This window comes from Molossus molossus, unplaced genomic scaffold (genome assembly GCF_014108415.1).
Source record: "Molossus molossus isolate mMolMol1 unplaced genomic scaffold, mMolMol1.p scaffold_m16_p_14, whole genome shotgun sequence".
NCBI lineage: Eukaryota > Metazoa > Chordata > Mammalia > Chiroptera > Molossidae > Molossus > Molossus molossus.
The window spans coordinates 26,129,562-26,149,917 of NW_023425349.1; the positions used below are offsets into that span (position 1 = coordinate 26,129,562).

Consider the following 20,356-nt stretch of genomic DNA (forward strand, 5'->3'; position numbering starts at 1 on the left):
CAGGACCGAACCAGGACCGAACCACAACCGAGGTACGTGCCCTTGACCGGAATCGAACTTGGGACTCTTAGGTCCATGGGCCATCACTCCAACCGCTGAGCCAAACCAGCCAGGGCCCAAATTTAGCCTTTTCTTAAGGTATTTTTCTCTGAAAGTATATACAATTTCAGAGTCTACTTTATAAAAGTAAAATAGGATGGGAAATTGTTTTTGTTATTAAATTGGTGTAGCGAGTTAGAAATAAACTCTTAGAAAACATTTCTTCTTGGTCAAACAGTTACATTGTTGATTTACTGTATGCTGGGTGTTTTAAGCATTTTACATGTAATAATTCAGTTCATTCTCATGAGAACCACATGAGATGGGTACTGTTATCTACCTTTTATGAATAGCAAAACTGAGGCATAGACATGCTAGGGAGCCCGGTCATGGAGTTTGTAAGGAGTGGAGCTGACAGTTTGTTTTCCATAACTTTGTCAATATCAGGGTTAAGGACCTGTCAAAATATGAAAGTCTAACAAGAGGCAAAGAGAGACTCCTTCTTTTCATTTGGATATTTTGCACCTGAACATAGTTCCCTGGAGAGGTAACCAGCATAGAGGTTGTTGGAGAGAGATGTTTTAGAAACATGTGAAGCTAGAGAATGGAAATCTGGAATGTAAACTTGTTTGCAGACAGAGCCTTCTGTTACTCTGCATTCCACTGAGATGATAAACTGCATTGAAGACTGTTTACTCTAACAAGGACTGAAGACACAGAAGACTTGGATCCTAAAACAAAATAAATTTTGAAATCCTGTCTTTTTTCATTTTGACAGCCTACTTTAAGCCCTGATTTAAATGCCATCCTTCCCATAAACTTGAGGATTCACTCCTGCTTGCCAACAGTGTTTGAATGAACTACCCCCTTTTGTTTTACTCCCATAAGATTGGATTACAGCACTATTCATGTCATGCACTTAATTGTGTTTTGATATCGTTAACATTTATTTGTCTTCCTTTTGAGTGTATACTTCTCGGGAAGAGATCTTTGATTCATTCTCCCCAGTCCTTAATTCAAACCCCTTGACATGGGATATGGAAGGTGTTCAATAAATGCTGACTTTAATGAGTCAAACAAAGAGAATGGTAAACTACTGTTTGCTTAGTATGTTGTAAAAGATGAGTTAAAATGAAGGGCTAATTATAGAAAAGCATTAGAAATGGAATTATTTGAGAAATAACTGTAGTTAAGGTTAGGTTTGATTGAGAAGTTTTAGTACATACTTAAGTTATCTAGGCCAGCTGACTTTGTAGAACAAACGATTCTGGCCCCGTTCAGTTTAATTTTTCTTTTGGAGGCAGCTGTGATTTGAGAAAATGCTATAGACTGTGAAATGGCACATTCATGTGCTTTGATTTGCACATTAATTTATTTTTAAAATAAGAATGAGGTAATTCACTAAATAATCTAGAATTTAAATGTTTAAAAACCAAAGTAACCTTTATGTATAGGATCTTTTATTCATTCCCTCACTCTCTTCGTGTGTGTAAAACTCTGCAGCATTTTCTATTTCAAATTCAACGTCCAAGAAGCATTTGGAAGTCATAGCATTTTATCTGGCTAGTATGGAAGTCGACACCTTTTAGGATAACAGGTATTTCGTATGGGACATTTCCTAGGGAGAAAGAATTAGGTTTATATACATAATATAATTCAATCAGTGGTTATATTTATTAGGTGAGAATTTTTGACTACCTTGAGAATCTGACTGAAGCTATGTATTCTCTCTTCAGAAAAAGTATACATAGGCATGTACACTCCAAATTTTATATTTGATTACATATACTTACAATTTTATTTTATTTTATCTTTTATCTTCACCTGAGGACATGTTTCCATTTATCTTCAGATAGAGAGGGAGGGAGGGAGGGAGAAACATCTCTATGAGAGAGACACATCGACTAGTTGCCTCCTGCACCACCCGACCAGCATCCAGGACCAGGGACAAACCGCAACTAAAGTACCTGCCTTTGACTGGAATCGAACCTACCACTCTTTGGTCTGCGGGCCGACGCTCTAACCACTGAACAAAATTATATACAATTTTATTTATCATTATATTTTGCATATAGCTCTAGTGACCTACAAAGGAGCCATGTGACCTTAGGCAAGACATTTTACTCTTCGGAGATTTAGGTTTTTGATTTATAAAATAAAAGAGGCTGAAGTACTTGACTTTTAAGGATCTCTTCAAGCTTTTACATTCTCTAACTCTAGGTCTGTGTTTAGGCAAAAGGATGCTGATCTTCTGACTGGAGCTGCCCAGAGCTGTGTCTTGAGGGACTTAGTACAACAGGTTTTGAGACATGGAGGGGAAACGCCCAGGAAATGCTTAAGAGCATTCCCGGTGAGAGTAATGACCGGAGAAAGGAGACGACGAAGGAGAGAAAGCTGTTGAAATTGTCTGTTTATGTGCATTAGATGGATGAGGACTTGAATCATAGAACCAGAAGAAAATTCTCATCTGAAATGCAAAGGAGTTCGTTTATCTCAGTAAATTTCAATAGAGCAAACATGAGGTAGTGAGACGCAGTGAGACACTGTTCTTAATCTTTGACTCACCATTTGGAGAGTCTCTCTGGAATAAAATACTCCTCTGGGCTCTTCATCCTGGACATCTCCATTTTGGGTGTAGGTTTTGCTCCTTATACTTACATTGCAGCCCTGTTAAGCCAATAGGTGATAGAAAGAAAAGCTAACCAATTCCTTAAGACTCACTCATCCTCCAAGAAAGGAATGTCAATGCCCACCCCAGATAATTGGGTTAACATTATAAGGATATTTCTAACTATCCCAGAAGACTCATTATTGCGGGTAGGTGGGCAAGACACAAAGCTTTCTAAAGCATTGTCATGAATCTGTTTCAAAAATAATAAACTAGGACTAGAAGGAAAAAGCAGGGAGCGCAAGAAGGAAGAGGTTTCAGGACTGGGGTAGGGGAGGGAGAGCACGGGAGGAGAAAGGAGCTGCTCGGTTGTTGGGGTTTCAGACCCTTATTTACACTTGCTTTGCAGAATTCCTGTAGAATGTCAGGTTGTGAATAATTGTTTTTGCCAAGAATCAAACCAAGCTTGAAAGAAAACAAGTCCCCAAGGGTATGGCCGCTTGAAATGGATTCGCTCTGGTATTTAGATGATACAAATTTGACATAAAGGGAACACTGATGGAGGGAGCAGCCTTCCTTGGAAAGGTAGGGGAAAATAAAGACTCAGACTGAGCTTGAATTGACCTGTAGACCCTTCTTCACTCCCAGAGGTAGGTCCTTGTGATGGAGGTGGCAGTTTTTCTTTGCTGGGGTGAGGTGTGATCTCTGATACTAGAAGAGGGAGGGAAGAGGAAAATAGAATATTAAAAAATATATATATATATTTATAGGTTAAGTGTGTTAATATACAAAAAATATCATTGATCTGAAGTTCATTTGTTCAGCAAATATTTTTCAAGCACTATGTAAAGTACTAGGAGCTGAACAAAAGTTCAGACTCTGAGGATCTGCCACCATCATGACCTTTAGCTTGGCACTCAAGGCTCTTTGAAATAAGTCTCTGGCCATTTTTGACAGCTTTGTCCTAGATTATGAAGCGTACTCGGAGGAACTGCACCTGGTTTTCTCACCAGTGATTAGCACATAGTATGGCTCCGTAAATATTTAACTGAATCTCCTTTTACCGGTTTTCTCTGACTTCTACTTTAAGAAAACTTTCTTGCTATTTCTTGGCTCCTTGTTGTTCTGGAAACTCACATCCATCCTCAGAGGTTGCTTTTGTTTGCACTGTAGCCTCTACTCATGTTCCTCACTGTCTGAAATTGTACCCATCGGCCAAGGGTCGATGAGAGCACAGCGTGGACCAGGCCTTCCTACGTCACCTTGCTTAATCCTCACTGCAACCCCGAGACAGGCAGCTTACGAGCCACCCAGGTTATTTAAATTAACTCACATTTTTGTAATCACCAGTATATTTTTAAAAGTTAACCTTAGATTGGTCTTCTAAATTGGAAACCGGTGCCAGTGGCCTAAAATAGAAGGTAATCTAAAAAATAATTAAAATTAAAACCACATTATTTTTAAACAGTCTGCCTATAAAATAAAATTGCTTTCTGAAGGTGCTAGCTGACTCCGAGACTTACTCTTACTTTGCTGAAAAGGGAAATTAGCCTGTGTTACAGAGGTGTTGAAGAGAAGACCAAACAAAACCTTTCTCTTGACTGTAATAAAATTTTTATAAAGGCTAAATAAGTGCTGAAAAGAACAAAATTTTCTCATTATGTGATTTCAATGTTTAATTCTGTGCCTGTCCATCTCCTAAAATTTTCTCAGTACTGCTGAAATTCATCTTGTATAACTCTCCTGCATTTGGGGAAAACACTGAGGTGGCCCCATTTTTCAGATGGTGCATCTGATACAGAGAAGTTAAATAACATGTTCATGGTTTACACATTTCACTGATGGCAGGGCCAGGGATTCGAACTCAGGTCTGACACCCAAGCTCCAGGCAGTTTTCTTAGACTCAGATGTGGTGCAGCCTCTTCATCATAAAGACGTGTTTTCTGCCCTGGCCAGTTTGGCTAAGCGGTTAGAGCGTCGGCCTGCGGTCCTAAGAGACCCGGGTTCGGTTCCCGCTAAGGGCGCGTACCTCGTTGCAGTTTGTCCCCGGCCCTGGTTGGGTTGTGTGGGTGGCAACCACTCGATGTGTCCCTTTCACATCAATGTTTCTCTCTCTCTCTCTCCCTCCCACTCTATCTGAACAAAATATCAAAAAAAAAAAAAATGTCCTCGGGTGAGGATTAAAAAAAAAGACGTGTTTTCTGTTCTGTGGCTCCAAGTGGTAGCATATGCCTTGCCTCAGTTCACTCCCTTGACGTCATTGACTGGAAATGAAAATCTTGACCTCTTGCCTTTTTAATCCAGGCTTCTTTATACCAGTATTTTGGGTAATATTTATGGTGTCATTTTAGGAGAGAAAAAAGAAATTGTGTCTACAGAAGTCTGTCCTTCTTAGATTAAAATGGATCCAGAATCCTAGACTATTGGATTGGCTTTGTTTATTTATTCTTTCTGTTGGGCCAATCTGAATCTTAAGGTGTTTTTCAACTGGATTATTATTATTTTTCTCTCAAATAAAAATTGCTCTTTGGCTGTAGATGTGAATTGGCAGGAAATCTTCACAGAAGTCCTGGAGGTTGGGTCTTTCCTAAGAACCATTTTCTTTATGCAGAAGTGGGAAATCCACCCTGGCCGATGTGGCTCAGGGGGCTGAGCGTTGTCTCATGGACTGAGAGGTCCTGATTCTATTCCTGGTCAGGGCACATACCAGGTTGCAGGCTCCATCCCCAGTAGGGGGCGTGCAGGAGGCAGCTGATTGATGTTTCTCTCTCATATCCAGTTTCTCTCTCTCTCTCTCCCTAAAAAAAAAAAAGATAAAGAAATATAAAAACAAAAAGTGGGAAACCCTGTGATAATTCTGGCCAGTTAAGATTAATTGTGATTTAAGGAAGAATTTTTTTTTTCTTTGTTAAATGTTAATGATTGTGTTAATTGTAGTAAGGACTTGAATTCAAGATAAAGAAAGCCTTTGGTCAAGTTGTCAGCCTGTTGGCAGAATTTGCAAATTTAGGGGAATTGGTTCCATTTTCCAGTTTATAACTCTAGTCACATCTCACATGGTCACATTGCTCACGCGGTCTCTGTGGAGCAAATGGAGGGTTGTCTGACACCTGGTTCAAATGGCCTCCGTTAAGGGGAGTGGTCTTGCCCCTGGAGGCTGCGGAGACAAGCAAGACACTGTCCTTTAGGTGGAGCTCCGTTTGGGGCCTTCCTGGTGCTCACCTGATGTAGACACTTAGCATATGATCCCCTGGGAGATGGAATTGTTTGAACTTTTAAATGCCTCTATGAAACCACAGTTGGAAAAAAAGAGGCTGTCAGGACTTCCACCCCATAGCTTAGTTTCATCTTTCCTTGAGCACTTTCTAATCTGGCCCAGAAAATGTTTGATCTGTGAATATCTTCAAGATTAGTAGCACTTTCTACAAGGAATATTCAGAATCATGATAATACTGGAATAATACAAATCTATGAAGTTCGTGTTGCCAGTATTTTTTTTTTTAAAGAATCAACATCCTTCAATTTTTGTTTTTCAGAACCACAAGTATATGGATTTAAACTTGGGATTTTATTCCTCTTTCTTCCCTTATTTTATCCAGGCAGCCAGCAAAGTGGTTTGGTTATCATAGAGAGGGAGCTCAGTTATCAAGTGGGGAGGGCAGGGCTTGGAGCCTGTGCCTCTGATTGCTCTGGAACCTGACTAGATTCTCACCGGTCTAGAGCTGGTCCCTGCCAGGCTGCAGGAACAGAGGTGTCTGGGACACAGGACATACGCCTGCACTCCTGAAGAGCCGGCTGGTGAAGGAGGACCTTCTGAAGGAGGTTGCTGGTTTGGTCATATACTCTGTGAGCTAGAACTGGACAAGAGCCTGGAGATTAGATATCTGGTTTTGGCAAAAGCAAAGGGAATAAAGTGTTGAAGAAGCAGAAGAATTGTATTCAGGTGTTGATACGTTTCATTAGGAGAGTTCTTGACTTGAGCCCATGACTTTAGCGTTCAGTGCTCCGGATCAATGCTGACAGCCCTGGTGTTCGGAGTTGAGCCCCTCGGGGAGGCATGTTTACAAGGGCTCTGGAGCCTCAGCCTAGTGAATTGCAGGTTCTCTTTGGCTCACATGAAGTCAATGAAAACGAATGTCCTTTCCAACAAATGAGAGTGGCTTTGAGGAAGGGCAAATGAAATGCACCCCAGCTTGAACTTGTGTTTCTTTGAAAACACAAAATTTGAAAAGCCATAGAAATTTGTCATGGTTTTAGGCTACCCAAACCTTTACTTCTAATGACATTTCCGATTTGTTACTGTGGTGAACCTGTTTTAACTGTTTTTTCCCCATCCCTGTGGTCTTCAGAGGGCTTCGTTCTACAAATGTTTACAGAGCACCGAATCATCCTGGGCACTGGGCTCAGCGTGGCAGAGAATAAGAAGATGCCGCCCTGGCTGGTTTGGCTCAGCGGTTAGAGTGTCGGCCTGCGGTCTGGAGAGACCCGGGTTCGGTTCCCGCCAAGGGCACGTACCTCGGTTGCAGTTTGTCCCTGGCCCTGGTTGGTCGTGCGGGTGGCAGCCACTCGATGTGTCCCTTCACGTCGATGTTTCTCTCTCTCTCTCCCTCTCTCCCTTCCTCTCTCTCCCTCCCACTCTATCTGTACAAAAAATGGAAAAATATCCTCGGGTGAGGATAAAAAAAAAAAAAAAAAAAAAAAAAGAAGATGCCGAGACACATTAGCTTGCTGCATATGACTTACAGTTTAGCAGGGACCACCTGATAAATTGGTACACTGGAGAAGATTGCTGGGTGCGCTGAAAGACGGAGGAATTATAGGGCCCAGATTGCAAATAGGTAATTGACATAGAGGCATTAGGGTGGAGAGGAAAACCGAGGTGCTGAAGGCCTGAAGGAAGGTGGCAGTGTGCCTGCATGGAAAATGGGAGCTGCTGCCCATGAGTGTGGAGACAAGGCCCCCCAAAGGGGTTTTATGGTAAAACAATGGCAGAAGTGTCACTAGAATACCAGGAAACCCTTTCACATCTTCCACTGAGCTGGGCACTGGAAAGATCTTCAATTTGTTCTGGAAATGCCTTTGGGGTGGGGAGCTAGTACCTTCTGTGGACAAAGGAGATAGAAGAGAGATTCCTTTAATAAACTGCCCGCTCTGGGCCCCACCCTTGCTGAGTGCTTGCTTTACCCTGTGAAGTCGGCCGCAGTGGTCATAATAGCTACCGTTTACTGGATGCCTGCGTTGTTCCAGGAACTGGAGAAATGTTTTATATACATTACTAGCTCTGCTTTATGGAAAGGATACAGGGGCTCAGAGCTCCAGGGTCCCAGAGCTGCTGAGTAGCAGAGTCAGGATTCAAACCCAGTTTTCTCTTGACTCCAAAACCTCCCTTCTTTCTACTGGGCCAGTTAATTCAAGAAAATAAAAAGCGTCAAGGATGTTTGGGGGCATTTGCTGCATGGAGCACAGGGCCAAATGGAGGGGAAGGCCGTGGAGGGGTTTGGGTTTGTCTGTCTGCCAAATCCTTTGAGCCTTTTTATAAAAATAAACCATTTAGGGTGGGAGATGGTTGAATGTCTGAAGATGTTGACCCTTCAGAGATGTAAACCAAACAAAAAGGTTTTTGCTGATAGTCAGTAAGCCTTTTATCCTAAAATTCTCTTGGAAAACCATTCTACAACAATAGGGAACTTTATCCAATCAAGTTTTTCTGCAAGTAAAGGACTGGCGGTGGAGGCTTGTTCTCCTGTGTGTCTGTAGCTCAGGGTGTTTATATGACTCCAGTAGCTCCTTCCCTGCAGGTCCCACTTATTTTGGCATTTTGATTGTGGTTGAAAAGTTTGGAATTTTTTTCCTATGACAGCCTGATTTCTTTTCTAGGGGAAAGTTTTTTTTTTCCTTTGTTCGGCGTGACCCCCAACCAGGGAAAAGGCAAATAATTGTATTGTTTGATGAAATCTTCCTTTGAAGGTTGCTCTGTGTGTTCAACGGAAATCAGCAGGGAAGAAGGGTTATCTCTCACTTTGTTAGAATTTCTCCATCATTCTACAACGATGAAACAAGAACTTGGTGACAGGACAGATTTGCTTTCAGAAACTCTGGCTCTTGACAGTTCTAGAAGTCCCGAGACTTTTAGCAGATAGAAACTGGAATGTTGAGTGTTTATTAAGTAGGATCTTTGGTTGTACAAATATCAGTGACATGATAGGAATAGATTTAAATCTTTTGCGTCTCCTTTAAAATGGAATTGTTGATACATGAGAGATTATGCTTCTCAAAGGCCAGTTACAAATTTATAGGGTATTTGTGGATCTCTTCTAACTTTTGTTTTTTATGTATTTATTTCATAGCCCTCATCATGAAAATTAGCTATTAGCAAATAATTTTGTCCAGGAAACTGAACACTGTATCCCAGGGTAAAAGAAGAGTGTGCAGTTATCTACAAATATATTGCTACTAATGACCAAGTAAATGTGATACATATGGTAATTTCAAAAAAGTCCCTCTAAATTACAGAGTGCCGGGATTGATAGAGTTCGCTGGGTCTGTATGAGTTAACTGGGCAGTGCAATAGCAGGGCCTAATGGCAACTAAGGGCAGTTTCACTGAAATTGTGGGTCTACAGGGTGGCTGGGGAGTGTGCGGAGGTGGAACTGAGCAAGGATGGAGAGCTCAGTAGCAACTGGAAACCAGAAAAGTCAAACTGAGGCAGTTAAATTCGCTTCAGGCTTAATAAAGCTGTTAGGTCAGCCTGGAAGAAATCACAAAATGACTCAAAATCTCCTTTCCCCACCACAGCAGCTATGTCCCATCTTCAGTTATGGGCGCAGTGAGCATCTTCCAGTCTGGTCTTCCGACTTTCAATAACATTAACCATTTTCCTGAATGTGGCTACTGAGCCAGAGACATACTCTCAGAGGCAATTAGAGAACCAGCCTTTTCCAAAGCAAGCATGGTGTGTTGGGCTTACAGGGTTCGTATCCTCCTTCTACAGGACCCTCTGAATCTTTGATTCTTGCATCTCTAAACATCTGTAATTCTTGCTTTTGTATCCACATCTCCTGAGTAGGCAATCAGTTGAGTTTTAGCACCAACACATCTGGTAACCACATAGAAATTTGCCTGACTGAGAAGAAGACACACACACACACACACACACACACTCTTATTAAGCTAAAGTTTAGAGAAATAGCTCTCACATAACCACTGTTTTGATGGATGAAAATTAGTTGCTGACTGTACATTCTGGGTAGATGAACTATTCAGAAAAACAGACTATTGTAAGAGAAATATCATAGTGGGAAAAGGCATGTAACAGTTGTTGTACAGTTATTTCCTGAGAAACCTGGGGGCCAGCTCTTACTCTAGGGGGTGACTCTGGGCAAATCATTTATTTTTGGGGGGCTTCACCTTCTCTGTAAGATTGGAGCAGGTGTGTGGTGAGAGCAAGTCTCCAGAACTCCACCAAATTCTTTTTATCCACTAATACAAGATTTAATATGGAAGGAAACGTGATAAGGAAAAAACAATGTACTGCTACCAGAAACTCTTAGTTTGTGCAGTAAGAAAAAGTCAGCTGGACCTTCTTCTGCAAGAACACTGGGTGCACGTGAGGCCATGCTCTGTAGCACTAGAGCTGAGCCTCCATGGAAGAGGAAAAGGCAGTCACGGGAAATGGTTCCTGTTTTGTTTTGTTTTTTGACTTTGCCAAGTGGGAGAGAAAACTCCTCATACGTTGCGTTTTTAGCAGGTCTTTCTCTTCCCTTCTCCTTTCTTTTTTATTTATCTCTCTTTGAAACTTACGTGTGAAGTTCAAAAGGGCCAACTATTTTGGCAAGACTGGGGGGAGAGCAGTGTGGTAGGTGATGCCCGGGGTCATCGTCCCCCCACCCCCACCCCAGCTTGCTGGAATGGGTATGTTCTTCTTTCGCCAGCATCACTGAGTCTACCTGGCTTTTCCGGTTTTGGTTTAGGGAAAAGTTAAAAGAATTCACAATTTCAGCTGTCACTTAGCAACCCTTTTACAAGTAGCATATGGCCTGCCCTCTCATTTCACTGTCCCCAAGGTGCTCCACTCGGAAGGAGTTATCCACCCCCATTACTTTTTGTACCTTACTCGGCTTTGTTCTTCTTCATTATGTCTGCCACCCTCTGCCTTGACAACCCACTGTTATTTGTCTAGTCTCCACTTTCTTGCTAGAAGAGAAGTTCCTTGAGAGCAGGAGCCTTGTAAAGTTAAGGCTGCAGTTGTTTGTTGAATGAGCAGGTGGTGAAGGTTTTATTCACTGTTCATCTTCCTGGGGAATCACAATACTCAAGCTTTACACTCCACAGCTCTTAGGTCTTCAAGGTGTGATTGGACTTCTTGAGAATGTTAATTATTATAATGGAAGGCACGTTTTTGTTCTGTTTGGGCGGGGAACTCAGGCTATTGATGTATAATTTACATACAGTTAAGTTTATCCTTTTTAAGTGTGGAGTTTGGTGAGTTGTTTTTTTTTTATCTTCACCCGAGGATATTTATTTTTTTGCATATATCTTCAGACAGAGCAGGAGGGGGGGCGGGGAGAGAAACAATGATGTGAGAGAGACACATGAAATGAAATTAATTTTCTTTATTACAACTGAACCTGATTTTGCTTGGGTTTTCTCCATTTAGCCTAAGTAAAATCTATAGGTCTATTGCAAAAGCAATAAAAATGGAGGGAGGATTTTGGCTGCTTTTTCTTAAAAAATTATTTATTTATTTTAATATGTTTTTATTGATTTCAGAGAGAGGAAGGGAGAGGGAGAGAGAGCTAGAAATATTGATGAGAGAGAAACATCCATTGGCTGCCTCCTGCAAGCTTCCCACCGGAGACAGTGCCAGCAACCCTCAATGGTGCCCTGACCAGGAATCGAACTGGTGATCTCCTGGTGCACAGGATGATGTTCAACCAACTGAGCCACACTGGCCAGGCTTTAAATTTTATTTTTTAATTACAGTTTACATTTAATATTATTTTGTAAGGTGTACTGCATAGTGGTTAGATAGTCATATACTTTACAAAGTATTTCCTCTGGCACCATGCATAGTTACTACAATATTATTGACCGTAGTCCCTGTGATGTACTTTACATCCATGACTATTTTGTAGCTACCCATTTATACTTCTTAAGCCCTTCACCATTTTTACCCAGTTCCCCAACCCTCTCCCCTCTTGCAACCATCGATTTATTCTCTGTGACTATGAGTCTGTTTCAATTTTGTTTTGTTCGTTTGTTTTGTTCGTTAGCTTCTACATATAAGTGAAATTATATGGGGTTTGTTTTCCTCTGACTGACGTATTTCACTTAGCATAGCACCCTCTAGGCCCATCCACTGCTGTCGTAGATGGTAAGATTTCATCCCTTTTTATGGTCAAGAAATACAGTACTCTGCAAATAAGATGTTGAACACCTTTATTTATTTTAGAAGGTAATATTTTAGCATTCTGTTGTGTTTTCTAGATATGAATAACTTTAAAATATCAGTGGCATTTGAAGTGAAAATTTCTTTCAAAAATTGGCCGAAGGTTGAACAGCCACTTCCTCTGGGTCCATACTCTACAAAAGGTTAGGGTGCGGAAACTCTCTGTTAGATTTGGACAAGGGGTGACCCATCTGGTGACTGATAACAAGGCCTGGGAAGAATGCATGTAGGACTTGAAAATGAGGCTTGGCCAAAGGCATATGTCCTGGCCCGCTGGCCTTGGGAGGACCTGCTCCATGCTTAGCTGAACGGGCTGCTCATGGGAAGCCGGCCTCGATTCAATTACGTTTCCCCGGATGCCCAGAGGTCACCTGGGGAGCTCCGCCGCCCTGTGAGGCCGTCACGAGTGTGTGGTGGCAGCCTGCTGAGCACAGAGCTCCCTCTCGGGGGACGATTTGCCTGAATTGGTTAATCAAGCTTGAGCAATTGTTTACCACAGGCCCAGAACTGCCACCACCCTTATATTCTGAAACCGTATTTCTCATGTCCATTTCCTAATTAATTAATTAATTGATTAATTAATTCAGCACACAGTCTCTGAGCACTTACCACAGGCCAGGTACCGTTTTCCATGCTAGGGACAGGAATGGCCCCTGCCCGGCCTGAGACCCGGAGAGAAGCGCAGCCGGGAGCGGACGCCCCAGGAGCGTGCCCGGGACGGGGTGGTGGTCGGGAAAGCATCCTGACCTCGGGCTAGCTCAGTGGAGACCCAGGTGGAGGAAGAGTGGGCCGGGCTGACAGGACAAAGGACACTCCAGGAAGTCCCAGGGACAGGAGAGAGTGTGGCCCATTCAGAGCCTGTAAACAGTTTTCCAGTGAATCAGGAGGTGGGGTGTTGAGAGAGGAGACTAGAGTCACAGGGACACCAGGTAAAGGGCAGCGAGGATGGAATTTGATCCTCAGGGTGGTGGCCTTACGTTGCGGGAGTGGCTATTTAGCGCTGTGGTTTTGTGGAATAACTTCGGTTGCTCTGTGACAAGGGGATGGAAGGGGGCATGCCTGGGGGCAGGGAGACCCCAAGTGCTGATACGGGATGGGCGTGGCCTGTTCACTGGCAATGGTTGTGAAGTGGGATCCTGCCCAACCAGTAACTGGAAATGTGCAGAAGGGCCAGAGTGTGTTACGAGCTTTGAAACATTGAGAAATCTAGTACCTAGTACTGCCTTCTTTATAATTTTTGGTTTGTTTACCTTTTTGGAAGACCGATGTAGAAATGTCCCTTTGGCTTCAGTTACCTGAGCAGAGGGGTTGGGGCTTTGCCAAACCCTCTTCTTTGGAAGAATTGCTCCTCCGGGTGATCACTGTTTGGAGGTGTGAGGATGAAATAGTGTAGGTGGCCAGGGCCTTGCCCAGGTGGGAGGCGGAACTGGGGCAAGAAGCCCGCCTACTTGCACTCAGCAAAGCCAGAGCACAACCTTCGACCCCTGCTCTGGGCTACTTGTTGCTAACCTTCTCCTCGTGTCCCCTGGAGGGTTCCTAGGGTCAGAGGCTGTATCTGGAGAGCTAGAAACTCTAATTTTAGGAAAATACTCTCCTCAAAGTCTCCTGAACCTTCTCTTCTCATGAACCTTCTATGGAGATGTGTCTTCCCTTTTCTGAGATTTCCCCCTCGGGTGGAGGGAGGCAATCCTGTCCTCTGATTTGGCCCCCAGGACTCCAACACTAGGCTATTCATATTTTGTCCTTTCTACTCTGCCCTTCCTACCTTCCCAGACACCCACAGTGGATTTGCTAGAAAAAATGGCATAGAAAAGAATGTTTGGACAACATGTAACCATTTCTGTTCTAGGGGGTAAGTTAGGAGAAAGGAACTTATTTCTTTGGCACTTATAACGTGCCATGGGTTGGGAACTTATTTATATTAGCTCATTTAACCCTTAGAACATTGTGCAAGGTAGGTATTTTCATCCCCATCTTGTAATGAGGAAATAGATGGGGACATAAAGGCTTGGGCAAGGGGACATAGGTGGGAAGCTGGGGCTAGTTCACATCTGGGCTCTTTGTACTAGGTTAAAATTTCCCTTCTTTAATTAAAATCTTGTATTCCAACCTCCTCATTGTTGCCTCGGAAATCTGAAAAGATTCATGTAACTTCTAAACCAACGAAGTGATTGCTGGCGAGTAGCTTTCGCATGAGGAAAACCTAGCTAATTATTTATTTCAATGTTTCTGGAACGCAAGTCCTGCCCTGGGTAGGCTACTTAGAAAACACTTGGGACTACAGGCCCAATGGCATTCTGGCTGTCAGTGCTCCGAGGCCAGTTAGCTTTAAACAACAGATTGCAAACTGACTCAGTACTGGTTTAACTCTTCCCCTTTTTGGAATGAGAACCTTTGGGAGTCTGTGTCTTTCTAGAGGTTTTGCTGAGGAAATGATAAGATATGTGTGTGTGTGTGTGTGTGTGTGTGTGTGTATAATCTCCTCAGTCTTGAGTATTTCAGAGGAATTCCTGATTTGTTGGATTGTCAATGAATTTGAACATGTAATGAATGAATGGGTCATTCCTTCTATACAGACATTGCAAATTCTCTCCACTCTCTTTTCTTCTCTAGAAGTTTTTAATCCAAGTCTTTGTGGAGTGGGGGATAAAACGGTACGATCCTACCAGTGGCTGGCCTTTGCATTGAGCTCTGATTTGGACTCATGGACTTTCAGTCTACTACTTTGTTTTGTATCCACAGGCGGTCACTACATTCTTAGCTACTTTTGTGTCTGTTCTGCAGGCCTAATATCCCATTCCCACCTGCACTCCACTGCAGACCACGGTGATGAACTGAGCCATTTTATTTTATTTTTATTTTTTTATTTTTTTGGTACATGCCCCTAGTGGGAACCGAACCCGGGACTCTCTGGTCCGCAGGCCGATGCTCCAACCACTGAGCCAAACTGGCCAGGGCAACTGAGTCATTTTAGAAGTAAAGCTGGTTTCTGCCTAGGGTTCATGACTGCGAAGTGCCAGCAGGGCCTTGCTTTAACCCGCATATCCCTACGTTCTTCTTCCTCTTTGAGTTTTTCTGCCCCTCCCCCAACCTTAACTGTAGCATGACTACTTGGGATTATTCCAGCATTAAATAAATACAGTTGTTGAGTGGGCAGCTTGGACGTATAGAAACATTGTATCCCTTGTTTACGAGAACTTCCCCTTCTAGCATGGTGAAACAGTCCTCCAAGGAGGCACCTGGGACACCTGACAAGGAGCAGCTGGGACCCTTGTGCAGGTGCAGATGGAGCAAGGCCAGAGGGTACAGATGTCCGGACAGTGGGAGCTTGTCAGTTTCGCAGGCGGTGCTCCCCGCCTGCCTTAGCTGACTTGTTTCTCCACGGGGTGTTGTTTTCTTCCCACAGACACACAGCGCTGGGGCAGTCCTCACCACCTGGGAGCCAGGTGTCGGTGGCATCTCCTTGGTGTTTAGTCACAGTCATTTAAGACACAGTAGGGCTTTCCACATTGGGAAACTGCTTTATCAGTGATGTTGTTTATCATTTGAACAAGTCAACTTTGTGGCCAGACGAAAATATGGTCTGCAGAGAATTTCAGGGAATAGCATAAAATACTCCAGGTTCGGGGCAAACTGTATCAAAGCTGCTGACACTTTATGTGGGGGGAGGCATTTTCTTAGAGAAGGGAGGCAGGTCTCTGAGCCAGTACGCCACTTCGACCTCAGTGTTCTGACCACCTCAGATTGCTCACTTAAATCTGTCTTCATCAGTGTATTTTTTGTTCCCAAATGGTCACACCATTTGTGGAGCTAAAATGATTAGGATTATAACAACTAGCTCCCAGGCTGCTGCTAGAAAACTTCCAGAATCCCTGTTTACTGGCGAACCCTGAGGCCGGAAGTCAGGGACTCATGACCTATTGAGAAGCAGTCATGACGCAGACCTGAGACAGGTCTCAGGTGAGGGGGCTGGAGCAACAGCCCTCATTGGTATATGTCTGGCTTTGCAGCAATAACTGACAGCTCTCTCCCTTCCTGCTTTATCTTTCAGTTAATGACCAGCCACAGCGTCCGTGCTGTGAGCTCTGGCCACTGCCTCCACGGGCTCCCAGCCACACGCAGGTTGCTGTGGGTGTCAGCTGAGGTGACATGGCTTGCTGGCCTCAGTTGAGGTTGCTGCTGTGGAAGAACCTCACTTTCAGAAGAAGACAAACAGTAAGCTTGGGTTTCTTCTAGGGGGTTCTTCATGGTCTTGAGTTGGGGATGGGAGGAGGGAGGAAAGGAAGGCTTCTTGGTTTTCTCAAAGTGATTGAATGAATTATTGAGGGCAGATTTGGAGCCAGGCAGAAATGTTAGCTGTGGTTTGTGCTAGTGCCCAGGCATGAGTTCTGACCTCTGAACATTCCACCATCTCCTTTCCCTGCAGCCTGGGGGCCACCTGGCTGTCCAGGAGCACCTAATGGGCCGCTGTACTACTGTGGGGTGGGAATGAAGTGTGTTAATGGCCCACTTTTAGGGAGACTGGATCTTTTAGAGTCAGTGTGGACACTCTCAGCTTTGACTGCAAGCCTGGAGGAAGATCATACAGAATCTTGTGTTATTTCTGTGGAGGGTTATAAGCCATTCACTGCCTGGATGGGACAGTAGTTCTTTGAGTAATCCCGAGAAGATCCTATCCAATGCGTAGGTGAATGGTATTTGTCCACAGAGGAAGGTGAAGGCTGTAAGGCCTGGTGAGCTCCTTGAAGCTCAGTGCCAGCTCTATGCTTCTCTGTCTCTGAACACTCTTAGAAATCCCATCTAGTCTCCTGGGTTTAGCCGTACCTCTCTGTACTTGGCGTCTAAATCTCTTTCCTGCCCTGCCTTTTTCTTGAATTCTGGGCCTGCATCCCCACTTGGCTGTCTTAACGAAGCTTAACACGCCTGTAACCAAAATGATCATCTTTCTTAGACTCAAAAGAGCTATGAAGGACCTTGGAGATAATGTACTATAGTGGTCTCAAACTAGAATCATGTTTGGACCTTTTTAAAAAGAACACAAATGTTAAGTTCCTTTTGTGTTCATTACATTTCTTTTCATTGGAATGTTACTTAAATATGTACTTATGTGAAACTAGATACAAACCCCTTACTGGACTGCTATCATACAACCGTGTGATCACTTACGAGTTAAATGCAAACAAAATCGCAAGACCCGTACAATTCAAATGAACGTAGTAAGACTGCGGACATGGTGCGGCAGAAACCAGCCGCAGGCAGTGCAGTGGCAGTGAATGCTGCGGGGCCTGCCCCGTGAGCTTGGACAGGCTGGGTTCTGAGGGTGCAGTTCTCCCACCATCCTTCCCATGACCTTCATTTGATATCGTTTGCCTTTCATTTGGTCCAGTCTCATTATTCATAAATCACGTCTGCATCTGTTCCTCTCTCAGTCGGCTACAATTAGGTTGGTGCCAACACAATCAAACACAAATATAAACTTAGGCTTTGAAATCTTGTGCCAGAATTTGGTTATAAAGTAGGCATTTAGAAATTCCAGATATGTTTATTCTGGTTTGTTTAGATGACCATTGAAATGAAAACACAAAATGGTTAAAATTCTCACAGGGAACTCATATGTAATCCATCAAGAATACCCCCAACACACACACACACACACACACACACACACACACACACCCACCCACACACACACAGAGATAGAGAGATATTATAGTTTGACAAGCAGTGATTTTATTTATCCCTTCGTGTTACTAGTGGGACCTGAATCCCAAGGTCACTAATGAGAGAGTGGGAACTAGAATCCATGTATCTAACGTATCCTGCCTGTCTTGTGGTGATAATAATGGTAAAATATAAAACCTAATGTTGTATAAGGAAAGCGAACACTTAGAATGAGCTTCCAGGTGGTAGGCACTAAATATTGTGCTGATACCTGGATTAATCTTTTCATGGCTCCGTGAAGTACTGCTATTTCCTAGTCACGGCTGGGGAACTTGGGAGGCCTGCAGAAGCACATGGGGTCCAAGTCCAGAACACCTGACTCTAGAGTTAATACTCTAAACCACTATGTCCAATTGCTTTTCAGTGGTGTCATTTTTTTCTTTTTTTTAAATTCCTGCATCTCAAGATCTTGAGGTTTCTGATCTTTGCCATTTCCCCTGCCGTCCATGGCTTTTCCCAGGTTCTGGTGTACCCAACTCCAAATTCATCTCTCATCCTCTTTCCTGAGCTGCCGTTGGTCCTGGTCTCCTGCTGCTTCTCACCCTGGGTACAGCAGCCCGTATGATAGGAAAGCATTTCTGCTGTGGTATGTCCGTTGTCCATTAGCCAGTGAGGAGTGGAAAGAAACATACCATCTTAGCAGTGAAAGGAGGTCTTAAGGGCAGTAGAGTCCAAGCCTCTCATTTTACAGATAACAATACTGAGGCACAAAGCAGGAAAGGAATTTCCCCGTGGTCAACCAAGGAATCGGGTCAACCCACGTCCTGTAACAGGATGTGGGGGTTGGGTCGTCTGGAGTGGGCCAGTCTCCGCTGGTCTTGAGCTTGTTGCTTCTTGCTCAATATAGCTCATGGGGTTAAAGAGTTCAGATTGGAGAGATAGGCAGGCTTAGTCAGAGGCAATGTGTAGTCTTGTGGCAGAACTTCTGTTAAAGGAGGAAGTAGGAACACAACATCCTGACGCAGAAGGGCTTTTCTGGATGTTGTATCACTCACTCCTGCTAACTTGTCCTGGTCACCTCCCTTCCTGATTTCTAAAGGAAATATATTTTGCTGATCCAGAAAGACTGTGGTTTATTTTGGGTTGCAGGTGCTTAGATGGTCAGAGTTGGAAAGATCTGGCCTGTTCCCTGTGCAGTTGACAAAATTGGAGTTTGGGGCAGGGGACAGGGGTCCAGAGTGGGTCTTTCATGGGAGTAGCACCAGAACCAATTTCCTGTTGGCACTCCAGGCCCAGCCCACCCTCCCCCTTTTATAGAAGGCTTTACTTTATCTGCGCTAGAGGAGTAATGTCCCTGAATCTTAAGTTCTTACTGGTAGCTACTTCCCAATGCACCTGGCTAGGATTTCTAGATTATGTTGTTTCACATTGGAACCTTAAGGGTTTTGGTGTCACTTTGTCAGCTCACATCGTCAGAACCAGTCCTGCCCATAGGCAGGGAAGAACTTAGCAGCTCCATGGTAGTTCTTGCCCACAACAAACAGAAAATCATTACTCGTTTCCCTTCTTCTGAGATCCTGGAGCGGATGCATGTGGCCCCAGAGCCTGGCATCTGGGATCTGCTTAATAAGTATTAACTGAATGAGTGATAAATGTGTTAAACGGGCCATTCATTTTTGGGTCTCAGGGAGGCTCCCCTGCTCTAGGGACCTTGTGACAGGAAGAATAGAAAGAATTCGTAAAAGCTGGGACCTGCCAGTATTTCCCAGAGCAGCCCTGTGGAGAGGCGGCTGTTTGCCTTTTCGCTCTGTGTCCTTGTTTGCTGATGAATTCTAGGGACCTCTCTCCGGCACCCGCCTTGTGCACATTCATGGGGACCATCAGCCAGGGTTAGCTTTCTGCTGTTCTTGTTGGGCAAATACATTGAAACTGAGTTGTGAAAGTTGGGTGCAAAGCTCAGTTTGGGTCCAAAGTAACGGTTAACCTGTGTGGGTGGCAGTCATTCAGCACAAATAGGGCTTGGGGGACAGGAAGGGCCGGGCCTTCAAAGTTTCCAGGATCCTCGTCTGGTTTTAGGCTGAGCCAGAGGCCAAGGTCCCCATGGAACAGACGGGACAGAGTACGGCCATATTACCTCTTTTTTTGGTGACTTTGCTATTAAATATTTTCTCAATTAGATCTGACTGGCTATGTGGCTGGGAAAATAGATAATTGAAATTTTTGCATAAATTAGAGTATTGGTATTTGGGCATAATTTAATGACAGGAATAAGCTATCAAATAAAAATTAAAACTCTTTTATTTAAGAGCCAGTATAGAATTTTACAGAATAGGTGAAAACTTCTGTGCCCCTCCCCATTTCCACTTTCACCGACACACCTTCCCTGTCCTTGGTTGTGGCCTGGCAGTGACGGCTCAGACCCAAACAATAACCCTGACTATTATCTAATTCTAACTCGGTTCTGACTCCAGGTGGGCTGTCACATGCCATTGGGATTAGGGAAACTCATTTCTCCTAGGTTTTAGTTTCTTCTTCTGTGGAATGAACATTAGAACAAATAGCCATTTATCATTTTATTTGGCTAAATATTTATTAAGCAC

At 43.7% G+C, this 20,356-nt stretch overlaps 1 protein-coding gene across 2 annotated transcripts in view; it reads left to right on the forward strand.

Annotated features, from left to right (window-relative positions):
* Nucleotides 1-20,356, forward strand: part of ABCA1 (ATP binding cassette subfamily A member 1) — a 119,305-nt gene that overhangs the window by 4,087 nt on the left and 94,862 nt on the right. For both annotated transcript variants that reach the window (XM_036261650.1, XM_036261649.1), the window contains exon 2: nucleotides 16,147-16,310. In XM_036261650.1, coding sequence (XP_036117543.1) covers nucleotides 16,245-16,310 — 66 coding nt within the window. In that variant the 5' untranslated portion in view covers nucleotides 16,147-16,244. The remainder of the gene's footprint in view (nucleotides 1-16,146; nucleotides 16,311-20,356) is intronic.